This window comes from Hippocampus guttulatus, chromosome 2 (assembly GCF_054856545.1).
Source record: "Hippocampus guttulatus isolate MCC_2025c chromosome 2, RoL_Hgut_1.0, whole genome shotgun sequence".
In the NCBI taxonomy this organism is placed as follows: Eukaryota; Metazoa; Chordata; class Actinopteri; order Syngnathiformes; family Syngnathidae; genus Hippocampus; species Hippocampus guttulatus.
The window spans coordinates 10,677,919-10,691,024 of record NC_141262.1 but is presented as its reverse complement, the minus strand read 5'-3'; the positions used below and the strand labels follow the sequence as shown (position 1 = coordinate 10,691,024).

Sequence of the window (13,106 nt, the reverse complement as noted above, 5' to 3'; positions counted from 1 at the left end):
TGTGATTGAGTGCAAAGTGCCCCTTCTATCATCAGTGTATCAGTACAGTATAGTAGCTTATTGTACACTGTAGTGAACGGTATTTGGTACTTTATCAATGTTCACATGGTGACATCTCATGGCTGTTACAATAATGGTATGACCAAAAAAAAAAAAAATAGGAGTTGGATTTTGTCAGGATAATCACAACAGCAGAATACACCCTGGACTGGTTTCCTGTCAAATGCTGGGCACATAAACAACATTCACACTCACAGTCACACCTATGGACAATTAAAATCTTCAGTGACTTGCGTGTTTTTGGAATGTATGTGTGTGTGGAGGGGGCGGGTGGATGTGCTAGGGGTGCGGTCCAGAGTACCTGCAGAAAACCCGCGTAAACATATTGAGAGCATGCAAACTCCACACAGCAAAGGCAGAGCCAGGATTTGATCCCAGGACCATAGACCTGTGAGGCATATGTGTTAACCACTAATGTTTCTTGCTTAATCCAAAAATAAGCAATTATACACATGGGAATATTTGCACACTGCATTTATGTATTTGACAAGTCACCTGGCAGCATACGGTATGTGCTCTTCCCCACAGAAAATGGACAAAAACAGAGACGGGGTAGTAACCATTGATGAATTCATCTATTCTTGTCAAGAGGTAAGCTACATTTGATTTCTTTTTTTAACAGCAGACTGAGAATGCTGCTAACTTGGTTAAAGGGTGTTGTTGTTGTTGGTTTACATTCAGTGCAGGTGTGAGTAATACAATCACATGGCAGAATTCTATTTGGCTTCGCTCACTGTTCCAGAGGGGGCCTTCTTGCATGTTATTATCACACCTGTGCCATTCCTCTTATAATGCACATTCCTTACATTCCCAGGCCACATTAGGTGCAGCTGCACAAACTATTATGGTCTAATATAAGAGATGCATAAAATAGATGCACAAAATATAATCATTAGTTTTGATTGACCCTGTCATTGATGTTTTAGTTCTGAGGAATGGTTTTGGTCTTTAGACTGCATCTCGTTTTGGAATCGAAGGCATTTTTACTCGGTCTCATCTCGGTCGCAGACAGGACGGATTTGGGATTTTTGATCAAGACTGGTTGAAACCAGGCCAATTCTACTGTGATCAGTGTGAAACGCAGAATGCAGGGGCTGCACTGCCTTCCCAGTGTTGCCTGGAGTGCACACAGAGTGGTGGATGAAGATGACAGGAGATGCACCACATTTTGAAAAAATGTCAAACTCGTCCGTAATTAAGTTTACCTTCCAAAACCATATTGAGTTCATTTGCCAAGCAAATTGTAAGCTGAACACTCTCCAATAGTGATGGGAAAATGAAGCTTCTGAATGCCTCACGAACCAGTTGTTCATGATGGCACTATTGATTTAAATAAAGGGGCTTAGAAAATGGCAAGTCATTGTACAAAGGTACTTTTCACCCAATGTTGAACAGAGGAGTCAAAAAAATCCAACTGATTCATGAAGTAAATTTGAAGCTTCATTTTCCCATCACTATTGCAAACATAATGAAAAAAAAAGATTCTGGTCATTTTGTTGTGTTCATTTTTTACTTGTTTTTTTATTTTTATTTTTTAAAGACATACGTTATTGGTCTTGTCTTGGTCTCAACCTCCAAAAGTCTTATCTCGGTCTCGATACTCTCTAGTCTCAATAATGTCTTGGTCTCGGCTGGCACGGTCTTGACGACAACACTACCTGTAAGACTTTTTTTTACCTTGATATTAATTATGCAATTTATTCCACAATTTAATGCATTTCACAGATGTCGTAACATCATTTCTGTAACATGCTTTCTTTAAAATACACCTTGGATTAAAAAAAAAAAAAGAAAAAAAATCATAATGCATTAATTTCTCAGGGCATCTTTCACACCCAAGAACACTGCCATCCTTGTCGATGCCCCGGTCAGATCCGCCTTGGAAGACTTCCTGTTGGTCTACCACTCATATTATTGCCGAAACGTCAACTGGTCCAAAATGCTGCCTGCCCACATTATTAGTTGAACACCCTGGTTCAAAAGCATCAACATCCCTACTCAAAAACCTACACTGGCTACAAGTCAAACAGACAATCGCTCGGTAATATTAATTCCCTCCATAATTTTAAATTACATTTTAAAGCCAATCTGTATGCTCCATCTGACTTTTACAGATTTTTTTTTTTGGGAGGGGGGGGGGGGGTTCGTTTGATTTCTGTTTTGCTAGATGACCTAGAAGTACAAGTTGGAACCAAAGTAAGAAATATATTGTTTGCTTAATACTTGTTGAAACGAAACTGTAGAAACAGTTCTTGTATTGGATCTTAATTTACACTGTGCAGGTGTACCTAATAACGTGTCCTCCAGTATTTCTTTCATCCCATGTCGCAAACTATACAATTCTTTTCCGTTATTATGATTGTTTCCAACTATAAATGTTGCCAGATGTTCTATATTAACATGTCCGGTGCAGCTGGCTTTTTAGAAAGATCGTGGCCCGTTTATGATGTTTTACCTGTACACACTGCCCTCTGGTGGCCGCATAACAAAATGACTTCAGATGAAGAACTCATCAATTCTCCATGCTCTCCCTTGACACAGGATGAAAACATCATGAGGTCTCTTCAACTCTTTGAAAATGTTATCTAGAGATCAAGTGGGAGAAGTTCGTGGCCTCATCGGAGTGAAGTGAGGCAAAGAAAGAATATCATCAAAAAAAGTGACTTGCCACTGTCACTGAAATATACGGAAGGTGTTGTACTGAAACATGGTGAAAACGTCAATGGATCAGGAAAAAAGTCCTTCAGACTTTTATCTGATTTGTTTGTTTCTGTCACATTGTTAAGTGTGCATTTTGTGAAAATACTCAAGTCTCTCACTTTTGGTTGAGCACACAAGTGTTTGATAATAACTGTCCTCTTTTTGAATCTCTTTGTCAGTCCCCAAAAAAGGAGCAATATTGTAACGCATGCAGGTAGAAGGATCTATTTAAGTCGGTGTGCCATACAAAGAGGGCAGCCATATCCTGTGGGGTCACGTCAGAGTTCACCCGATTTTTGACCAAGTGTGTCTGGAGTCCGATAGTCTCAATGTTGTAACAATACTGAATCAAATGTTCTATTTGTTGTTTCTGCTTCCTTAAGGGATCATTCCTGCTCATCTGTGTATATCTGCCTCATTCAGCATAGTTGAAATTACCGTGGAGTACCTGCATTTACGCTTTGGCCTGTCAGCAAGAGGACAGTAACTTTGGGGATTTTACTGGCACACAGTTGGAGAATAACTCTGGAACGTGCATGTGTGTCCTAATGTGAACTCTTTGTTTGCTTAATTAATAAAATGTCATTTGTCGGAGCATGTATTTTCATATTATGTGCAGCTAAATAGACAGTTTGACACAGAGGAACCTTTCAGATTGAACTTTCCAATGTCGTTGACCAAAACTTTCACTGTGAGGGTGCGACGAATGTATGGCGGCAGGTTAAAAATGTGACTTGATGAAGAAAGCTGAGACTGATTTGTTATTTCAGAAGCCATTTTGTTTCAGTGACGTTGTTTAAAAGAATGGCGGGAACATCAATTTAACCACTGCACTCCGTGTTACTACAGTGGGGGCTGTATTCTCAGTAGAATTTAATAGGAAATCATTCAAAAGTTTTAAACTGAACTTTTCCAAAATGGATTCTCCAGCAACAACACAACACCACATTTCAGCACAATGTTTATGATAATGAAGAAGGGGTGGGGTATTATTTTTATATAATTTTTTTCCATAATAAAAACTATGCTTTAAGCACGCATCCCACCACCCCCAAAATGACTTCATTTTCAACTTCACCGCACAACTTTTCATACAAATCCTATTAAATTCTCATGAGAACAGGCTCCAGTGCGACAGTTTGGCAGCTCATCCAGATATGGGGACAGCAGTAATGAGAGATGGACAACATAAAAACAGTCCATATGATTTTGCGTGCACCGAATTGTTGTAAAAAAAAAAAAAAAAGAAGAAGAAAAAGAAAAATTTATCAATAAACGGTTTTTAAAAAAACAATTGCGAAATCATTGGATATCATCTTGTTGTGTCTTGAAACCTTTTGATGATATGATGAAACCTAAAATTTGGTCACAAAACATTTGTATTTATACCGTTCTCCACACAATAAAAGTACAAAAAAGAACACTGTAGCCTACATCCTTTTTTGGCCCACAAAACATATTAACGTCCTTACAAGGACAAATAAACACTGAACATGCATCACCTTTATTACTCAACATACAGCTTCTTCTTTGCTCAATTTCTTTAATTGTATTTACCGTGTAACATTTTGGGCGCACCGAATGTCATATATACAAGTGATTGTGTTGGTGCCCTGTAAATAAATGGGATAAAACCTTAGATAAATGAGCTCTAGTGAGGCTTTAAGTGCAGTACAATTCAAAACATTTACGTGAATTATATTTTTGTTTGGTTGACAGGACACACTAAATTTTAGTGCATGTGTCTGACTACCTTATTTGCTGTTAACCTTTTCATAAATTCATGAGATTTCATGAGATATCGAGTGATACCTCACTTGTACACATTCTATTGGCTGGTGCCATGTAATCTCCCTAATAAAAAGGATAAATACACATTGGAAGACAATGACTATGTTATGAAATATTTTGAGCACTTTTATCCCCTTCGATTCTTTTATTTCTGGGGGATGTATGAAAAAGTCTCAGAGGTGAAAAAATGAAGTCCCATTTTCTTCGGGATTGACGTCACTCACCCTCGCAAAAATATCCAAGGTCCAATTTCACCGCTCAACTGTCCCCCATCCCCTCACCAGTTTCCCATCAATCAAAGTTCAGTCGCAGATTTAAAGTCCTCACATGGCCCCCCCGCCCCAAAAAGCGGATCTCGTCGTCCTATTCGGAATAACAGATGACGCCCATCGATTTGAAACCTGGTGTCACGTCTCTATTCCCTGTCCTCGGCCCAGGGCTGCAGGTTCTGCAAGGCGTAGAGGGAGGAGTTGTGAGCACACAGCGGGTCGGACACGGCGGATTCGCCCAGGGACTTGTGCAGGGCGGACTGCTGCAGTTGCAGGATGAGCCGATTGGCCTGCTGGCGCTCCGCCTCCCGCTCTTCCGCCGTCTGCCTCCTGACGCGAGCGCAAATCAAATATTAATAAGGGAGATCATAATGACAAAGGGAAAAAGAAGTAGTTTCACAGCATTAAAAAAGAACGAGATAAGTCATTATATCGTTAGTGTGAAGCGTATGACTGTAAACATTTGGTTAAAGATATTTGAATTAGTTTTGGGGAACATTTCTATCTATCGATCTATCTATCCTTCCATCCATCAGTTTAAAAAAATATTCGATGCCAACATTTCAACCCCATTAAACTCCAACATTATACTTTAAATTATACGTTCAAATAACTTACGTCATGCATATTCGCGTTTTTATAACATTGATTTAGAAAAATAAATGTATTTTACGTCTTTATTTGCCATTTATATCAACATACAGTAAAATCGATTTTTTTTTCACTAAAGATTTTAAATGTGTGTCTATGAATCTTCTCCCATCTTATGCCATGTTGTGGCTGCGTATAAGCATTATGAGTATGTAGTAAATGAGCATGATTTAAAAAAAGTAGTTCGTTTTTTACGTTTTTCAGGTTTTGTTTTGTAACGCTTATGTGAAAATTGTAATTATCTGAGAGCCATTGTCGTTCTTTTTTTAAAACAGACTCCCGAAAGTTAATAAAAATTCCAAACTGTGGCTTTTAGTTCATTGTCAGCGAGGTCACTGAACCAGCAATTGTAAATATAAAATCTGGCTGTGGGTTTATATGGCTCAATGCCATTAGTTTTCAATTTAGGACGTGGGTTTTAAAAAATACAAACACATAAACGAGCTAATATCAACACACCTCCACTTGGTTCTGCGGTTCTGGAACCAGGTTTTGACCTGGGCGTCGGTCATTTTGAGGCTCTTGGCCAGGGCGGCTCTCTCGGCACTGGCCAGGTACTTCTGACGGTGGAAACGTTTCTCCAACTCGCATATCTGCACTCTTGAAAAGGACGTGCGGGGCTTTTTCCTTTTGGGGGGCGTGCGGTTCTGGTACGGGTGGCCTATCCGCCGTGTCACCGAGAATGGAACCAGAGCTGCTGGATGAGGACGGAAAGACAGAGTGAGTCTATGTAGCACAAGTACAATTTATCTTCGAAAATACGATTTATGTCCAAACATTGTCACGTTTTCACGTGGTGCACATTTACATACGTGCACTGACCAAACTACTTCTGAATTCCAACACAGTGTTTTTTTTGGGGGGGGGGGGGGGTGCTTTTAAAATTGCTCTTATTACATTGCTTTTACTGTATACTTGAATCTTTTTTTTCATTACGTCAAAGAAACCTAGCAAAAAATTTAGTTGGTGCAATTGTCTTTTTATTATTACGTGACGAATAAACATATTGAATCTTGAGTACTGAATCTTGACATAGTATTTTGTTTTGCTTTAAATGCTTTAACCAAGACAAATTCTTTCTGCACCCTCTAAATAACACTCTCAAATATCAACAGTTAATGCAGGCGTTTTTTTAAGATATAGTGAATTAAGTACAGTTTGTTTTCATTTACATTTTGTTTTATAGAGAACGTGTTTATGAAGCCGTCTAAGTTTCTATTTGACTACATATGAAATTATTTACCTTTTCAATACCTTTGTGGTGATTAAAGTGCATTAAATGTGCAACATTTAGCAGGAAGTCCTGGATGAGTCACGGACTATCCTTTTAATTTAATGAAAGTGAACAAATGAAGTGGATTAAGTTGAGCAGGCCCTCATTCATGATGTTTATGTTGTGTCAGTCTCGTAGTCAACTGAAAATATGATCAAGCTCTAAATACATAAATGTATATGTGTGATGACATTTATAGCCTGTATGCAAATGGAACCGCTGTCCTACCGGATATCCTTTCCTTAGCGAACCGGTTTCCTATCCAGGGGAAACACAGCCCTCCAAAGCCGGGCACTGCACTCTGAATCGGAGCTTGCGGTCCCGGGGCTGTCGCCGGTCTGTGGGCCGGCACTCGAATCACTCCTCGGCTTCCCACACTCCTTCTCTCTCCGTGCGTGCCCGACGCCTCGACCGGGGCCATGACGCCGGACAGGGAGATGGACAGAGCCGTATAGGAAGGCGCGCTGGTCCCGGTCGAGCTCGTTAAACTGTAGTAACCGTCCCCGCCGCTCACATCGCGATGTCTTCCGGACCCGTTGTCTGACTCAGTACCGGCTCCCAGGATCTGATCGATACCGAAGCTGATGGGCTCGTGATGGGTCGACTTAGGAGGAGGACTCGGTGCTTGGTCCATCTCGGCGGTTCTAGTTTAATATATAATTTTTTTTTTTTTGTCTGGAGGACTCACAAGTGGGTCAAACTGGTCCCAAAGTGGCGGAAGTCTCCATGTCTGTCGGGTTCGTCCAAGCTCGCCGGGTAAAACAGGCCTCTTTGGAGCGACCGCGCTGTCTTGTGGTGGCGTTTGTTAAACTTTGATGGGCGTTTGTGGTGCTCCATCCTCCTCATCCCCCTCCCCCAAAACGCGACGTCTGGCAGCTCCATCCTCCTCCTCCTCTCCTTATCCGCCCGCTCCTTTCATTGGCTGGTTTGGGATGACTGACTGAATGTCGATGTGGTTAGGACGTCAATTTGGCAGGATGGGCGAAATATATCCCATAATACAAACCGCCATTCAACCTTATGTAAGCAAAGTCTCAATGTCCTGTAGTGATTACCATCAAGTCAATGTCAGACATTGTGATGCATATATGGAAGCAGCAGGTCGCAACTAATACTTCATGTAAAAAGTGCTTTAATTTCATATTTCTTCTTTATTTCAAGCACCTTTCCCCTTAAATCTGACTGTCAATGTTTCATTTTCTACTATAAAAGTAACATGCAGATATTGAATAAATTGCAGCGTCATTTCAAGATCTAATTATGATAAATCAAGCGTCCTGTTGTTCATGCCAAGTTTTGATTGACACGACCAGGGATGTCTTGATTATATTGCAGCTGTTTGCACCTCATGTGCACGTCATCATATTGAGAGACGTTTCTCATATTTTATGTGCCAGTTATCCAATGCCAAGTGCTCAAAATGCAGCACTTGTAATCATGCAGAAGGTAGCCGTAGATATGCAGAACAGTTCTAGCTGTCTATAATAAGAATATTGTAAAATAAATACATCTTTTTCGGTGTCAATCAACATGGGCATATTTTCCATATGCAGCTCTTTTATTACAGAACATTTTGATGGCGTACCAAATGAGGTGAAGCATTTGCATGAATTCATTTTTAAGGTGGAAAAACACTCTTGGTTGATTTGCTACATAGTTATTGACATTCTATACAAATGATCGGGACTATTGTTTATTTTGTTAACGTCACGCACACCATGAAGGAATATTTTAATGACTTCATATTGTGCATATAGAACGTTGAAAACCATTCATTTGAAAGACATGCACTTGCCAGCCTACCCATTGAGCTTGGCACAGTGCTCGTATATGCTTGCCTTGTGCCACATTCAGTGAGCTGACAAGGCACGGCCATGGGCTACTTCAGATAAAGTGTTCGCTCCTCTGGAAGCTGCTTGAGCCCTCACATCCAATGGAACCTGCGCCCAAATTGGCCCAATAATCACATTTTCGCCAACTTGTCTCGAGGACAGACTAATGTGCTCACCCCTTGGCTGCGGCAGGGGCCTTTTTAGGAGATACCATTACTTCACTCTAACAAAGCACAAGGTTCAATTATTGACAAGGTGGGTTTATTTGGTGCCTGTTGGAAAGAGTTGGCCACTAATGCGCTTTTATTTGGTTGGTTTTTCTACCTCAATATACACTCGCTGCCCCAAACTTAAAAATAACACTTCTCGGTATGCATTGTGCATTATTCCTCATGACACAACTTCCCATTCATTGACCAGAGAGATATGTTTATTAATGTTGTTTGCAGTGTGTGCAACTGCACATACGTCATACTGAGAGGTATTTTGTGGTGCTATTGCCTGGAATGAAATATTTGGTTTTACACATGCATGCACAAGACTGTGACTTAAAAATGCTGCACATAGTATTAATTGAAGAATATGTGTATTATTGCGAATGTAGTTTACATTGAACTGTATTAAGTGAAAGGTGTTCAATATACAGTTCCGTATTCTATCCACTTTATTTTAGAGGGGTAGATATCAGTGCGGTCACCATGCTGCAAACTACATCCACAGTCATGACGACAAGCTTTTTAATTATCTGTATACAGGCAATTTACATTTTGTAATGTAATTATATTGTGCATATGCACCTAAAGAGGTATAGTAGTTTGCTGGTTTGGCCAATGCAATCTTACAGTATCATAACTGCAGAATACTTTGCCTTTTTTGACACGTCAAAAAAGCCATCATGTAGCCATTATAATTTTTATATTCTTCTTCTTCTGATTATTATTATTATTATTTTAAAAGCACGATCGTGTGCAAAGTCGTTTTATTTTGCACATGCCAAGAGACATCTGAATAGAAAGTTTGCATTCAGCAATAAAATAAATAAATAAAACACATCTTCTTTCCTGTAATATCCAGTCTAGTGAAGCAAATAAGAGCTGGGACGAGGCCCGGGGTGTTTGTTTGGCAATATGGACAGACTGACTTGAGTGCGTGAGTGTTGGCCGCCTCAAGAGTCGCCATATGTGAGCTCACCGGTGGCTTTTGATGGGGAGAAATTGGTTTGTTAAAAGCTGTCATCAGTTTATTTTTATGTTTCTCTCGGTGACATTTAACTAACACAATTCCACCCGAAATAGTGACACGACCGCGTGACTAAAAGATACATTAAAGCACAATAGAATTTAATGGAAAGCATTTGCACAACGACTTTTTTTTTTTGTAGATGTAGAGCAGAACATGAACGGAATGGTGATGAAATGTGTGATAAAAATGACAAATTGGAACATTTAGCCACGACTGCTTTATTGAAGGGGCGCGAAACCTGCACAGACCTGCCGTGCACCCACTGTTTGAAAATGTAATCCGTTGTAATCTGGGATTATAAAAGATTACAGCTCATTAATTGACACCAGAACATCGAAATATTCACGTGCATCCTAGAGAGTAAAAAAGGTAGAGTTTTGCTGTTAGGAATTTTGATTGAAGAAATAACCAAATCGTGGTGGCCTTTTCCTATTAAGGAAGCAACCAGGAACCAATATTAAGCACTTTATTGCTCTTTTGACATTCATCAATTACATCTTGCATGATGCATCAATCCTCTTTTTCCCCCACTGCGGCCAATATAAAAGATGACAGGATGACGCCAAACGTCCCCAAAAGAAACGACAACAAAAGAGTGAAAGAGTGCGATTTGTTTGAGAAATTACCGCTTGATCTGCATAATCGGGGTGTGTATGGTCTGCAGCTCGGTACCCGGGGGCTGCGTTTTTATTGCTTGTCTCCTCAACGTTATCAATTTCACCGGCGCGCCTCACTTTTTTCCCCCCTTCTTTTTTTTCTTATTCTTTTAAACGGGGCCAGGCCGGCTGCTTGTGAATAATGAATGACACGCTTTTATATTGTCACTAAAGTGCCCGTGATGTTCGAATATGAAAAGGCAGCGGTAAGTAATAGTGCATTTAAAGGGGATGTAGTGTGTTATTATGATGTAAAGGAGAAGCGGAGAGTGAGATGGGAGAGAGAATGAGAGCGAGAGAGAGGGAGAGAGAGAGATTGTTTTATTACAATAAGAGGAGATGAGTTTGCCTCGCAGCCAAACGGGGGAGCAGTTAATGAAACTTTACCGCGGCTAACGATTTCCCCTCCCTCGCTCTTAAAACCGCCCTTATGAAATATTTAAACTCTTTAATATAGGTAGTATTAAGCCCAAAGACAGTGCATGGCATAGGCCATCTGACAACATTTACAAGGCTGATGATTCCTTTTTAAATGTTTTCTTTTTTTAATGGGGTAAACAAAGCTTAACGGCCTCAGCAGCACCGAGGAAAAGTCGTGGAATAAATCACATCACATTGAGTGCAATAAAGCCACAATGTGTTTTACTGTTGCAGGGACTTGATTTAGTCGAATTTACACGTTCGGCCCCTCCTGCACGCATAAAAATGCAGCGTGGAGTGCTGCGTGTGTGTGTGTGTGTGTGTGGGCGCGCGCGCGCGTGTGTGTGTGCGCGTGTGTGTGTGTGTGTGTGTGTTATGGGGGTGGCTGCTTCTTGCTTTTCGCTATAGTGTTTCATATTGACATGCTCAGTGGGATTGTTGCTTGAGATGAGAGATATGGATCCCCCATTAGGGAGCGTGCAGGCCAGGACCACTATCAGCATCCTCCTCCTTGTTATGGTCTTTGAACTCTGCGTAGACACTTCTTACCTGCTGACACTCGTGAGAGCGCATTCAAGTAGCATGTCACGTGGAAATACCAATTAACACGGGACACAGGACAGGACACTTCATTAGGTACACCTGCGCCGTCCAAATGAAAGGCAGTGCAGGATGTCATGTGTTAAATATTCTGCATTTACAAATTGACTGCAGTGTTGATTGGTTCAGTCGGATAGGTATTCATGTGATAATAGGTCTGTTTTTTTGTGGTTGTTTGCAGTGGTGTAGAACTGCACTGCATCATGGTGAAGCGCAGCAATAATTGCGCTGCATGACACACAATCTGCCGACATTACACTAACCTTATTCCAACAATTTGGTCAACGAATCCTCATGAAACTCACGGGTCGCAGACAAGCACCTTTAAAAATACTAATTTAAGAGCTCGATCAACACTTATTTACAATTCAGATTTTTTTTTCAATTCCGGCCTAGGCCTCTTATCAATTGGACATGTACGAAGCGCCTGCTTTATAATCGCTCATCCATACATATCTCACCTATAAGTCATCAAAAGCCCAAACATGCGCTCCAAGTGGGCAAGGGAGCCTACTGACAATTGTCTGCAAATCTGCAAAGTTGTTTTGAGTAATAGCACTGACTTTACATTTGACTTTAATTTAGTCACACTTGAAAAATTAAACACGAAGTTGACATTTGTGGTTATAGTATTAATTCAGCCAAACAGACGGTTAACTTATTATGGGCGGCAAAGACATGACGTCATCTTTTGTAGACTTCTCCCTGAAATTAGGTCATTGAAAAGCATCGCCTCATTTTCCCAAACTATTCTTAGCTCGTCCCGCATGACTCCTCTGTCGATATGAGATGATAAAAAGATCAGCCCCTGCACCAGATTCAATTGATCATGATGTTGTCAGGCCTCGACAGAGTTTGCCGATGAGCTGATCATTTGAATCAGGTGTGTTGAAGTAGAGAGAGACCTAAAACAGGCAGGATATGGCTCTCGAGGAGCTGGAATTCCTTGCCCCTACCCTACACGCTAGACTGTATTTACTTCCGTTTAACACTGCCGCATGACGCCTTTTGTGCGTATCACTCAATGTCCTGCTTTCAGTTTACATTCCAAAAACAAATGATACCTTTGAGAAAAAATTGGATTTGGGCATCATGACCTGCAGTGTGAACACCGCTTAGATGTTGTCCTTCCCAATAGCATTTTATAGTTGAGGGATGTACATTAAGTCTGTACTGTATGAACTATCCACTGCTATGACACCAGGTACCAGCCTGTCTGTGCTACAGAGGTGGTTCACTTTACACGGTTTCACTCTATGTCAGATATTGAAATACTAAAACAGTAAAACATTTTCTCATATTAGTTTTTCGCTATTTTCCATGATTTTGTGCTGATAATTTTTCCAATTGCACCATTAGCCTACTGCAGACTCACGTAGCAAAAATACAAACCAGGAGAAAAAAGTGCATTAAAGACAGTCCAAAGAATGTCCAAAGTTTGGGATCATTTTACACTTAAAAAAAAAAGATAAAGTGCAGTATTGGCAGCGTGTGAAAGAAGGGTCAATGTTAATCCTTAATTGTCATTTTATCTGGGTAACCTCCCTTTTTCTTAGTTTTGATCAGACAAAATTTTCATTACTTTGGTTGTTTTGCAGCTTCTGCCATGACA

At 40.5% G+C, this 13,106-nt stretch overlaps 2 protein-coding genes across 4 annotated transcripts in view; one reads left to right on the top strand and one right to left on the bottom strand.

Annotated features, from left to right (window-relative positions):
- kcnip1a (Kv channel interacting protein 1 a) overlaps positions 1–3,354 on the top strand; it is a 34,681-nt gene extending 31,327 nt beyond the window's left edge. For both annotated transcript variants that reach the window (XM_086135991.1, XM_086135997.1), the window contains exons 7-8: positions 589–651; positions 2,602–3,354. In XM_086135991.1, the coding sequence (XP_085992117.1) occupies positions 589–651; positions 2,602–2,649 (111 nt within the window). In that variant the 3' untranslated portion in view covers positions 2,650–3,354. The remainder of the gene's footprint in view (positions 1–588; positions 652–2,601) is intronic.
- Positions 3,355–3,600: 246 nt separating this feature from the next.
- Positions 3,601–7,580, bottom strand: tlx3a (T cell leukemia homeobox 3a). Of its 2 annotated transcripts, none has more exons than XM_086135967.1 (3): positions 6,973–7,580; positions 5,931–6,168; positions 3,601–5,150 (listed from the first exon to the last, which is right to left on the bottom strand). In XM_086135967.1, the coding sequence occupies exons 1-3, from the start codon at positions 7,376–7,378 to the stop codon at positions 4,967–4,969; spliced, it is 828 nt and encodes a 275-aa protein (XP_085992093.1). In that variant the 5' UTR covers positions 7,379–7,580; the 3' UTR covers positions 3,601–4,966. The 2 variants fall into 2 exon arrangements, with proteins under 2 accessions (XP_085992093.1, XP_085992103.1); XM_086135977.1 differs by having other exon boundaries at positions 5,931–6,165.
- Positions 7,581–13,106: the final 5,526 nt, after the last annotated feature.

Excerpts from the sequence above, each read along its gene's own strand:
- tlx3a (XM_086135967.1), bottom strand. The coding sequence starts at position 7,378 with ATGGACCAAGCACCGAGTCCTCCTCCTAAGTCGACCCATCACGAGCCC. Across the intron at positions 6,169-6,972 it reads CGCTAAGGAAAGGATATCCG|CAGCTCTGGTTCCATTCTCG; the intron begins GTAGGACAGCGG and ends GTCCTCATCCAG. Across the intron at positions 5,151-5,930 it reads AACCGCAGAACCAAGTGGAG|GAGGCAGACGGCGGAAGAGC; the intron begins GTGTGTTGATAT and ends CGCTCGCGTCAG.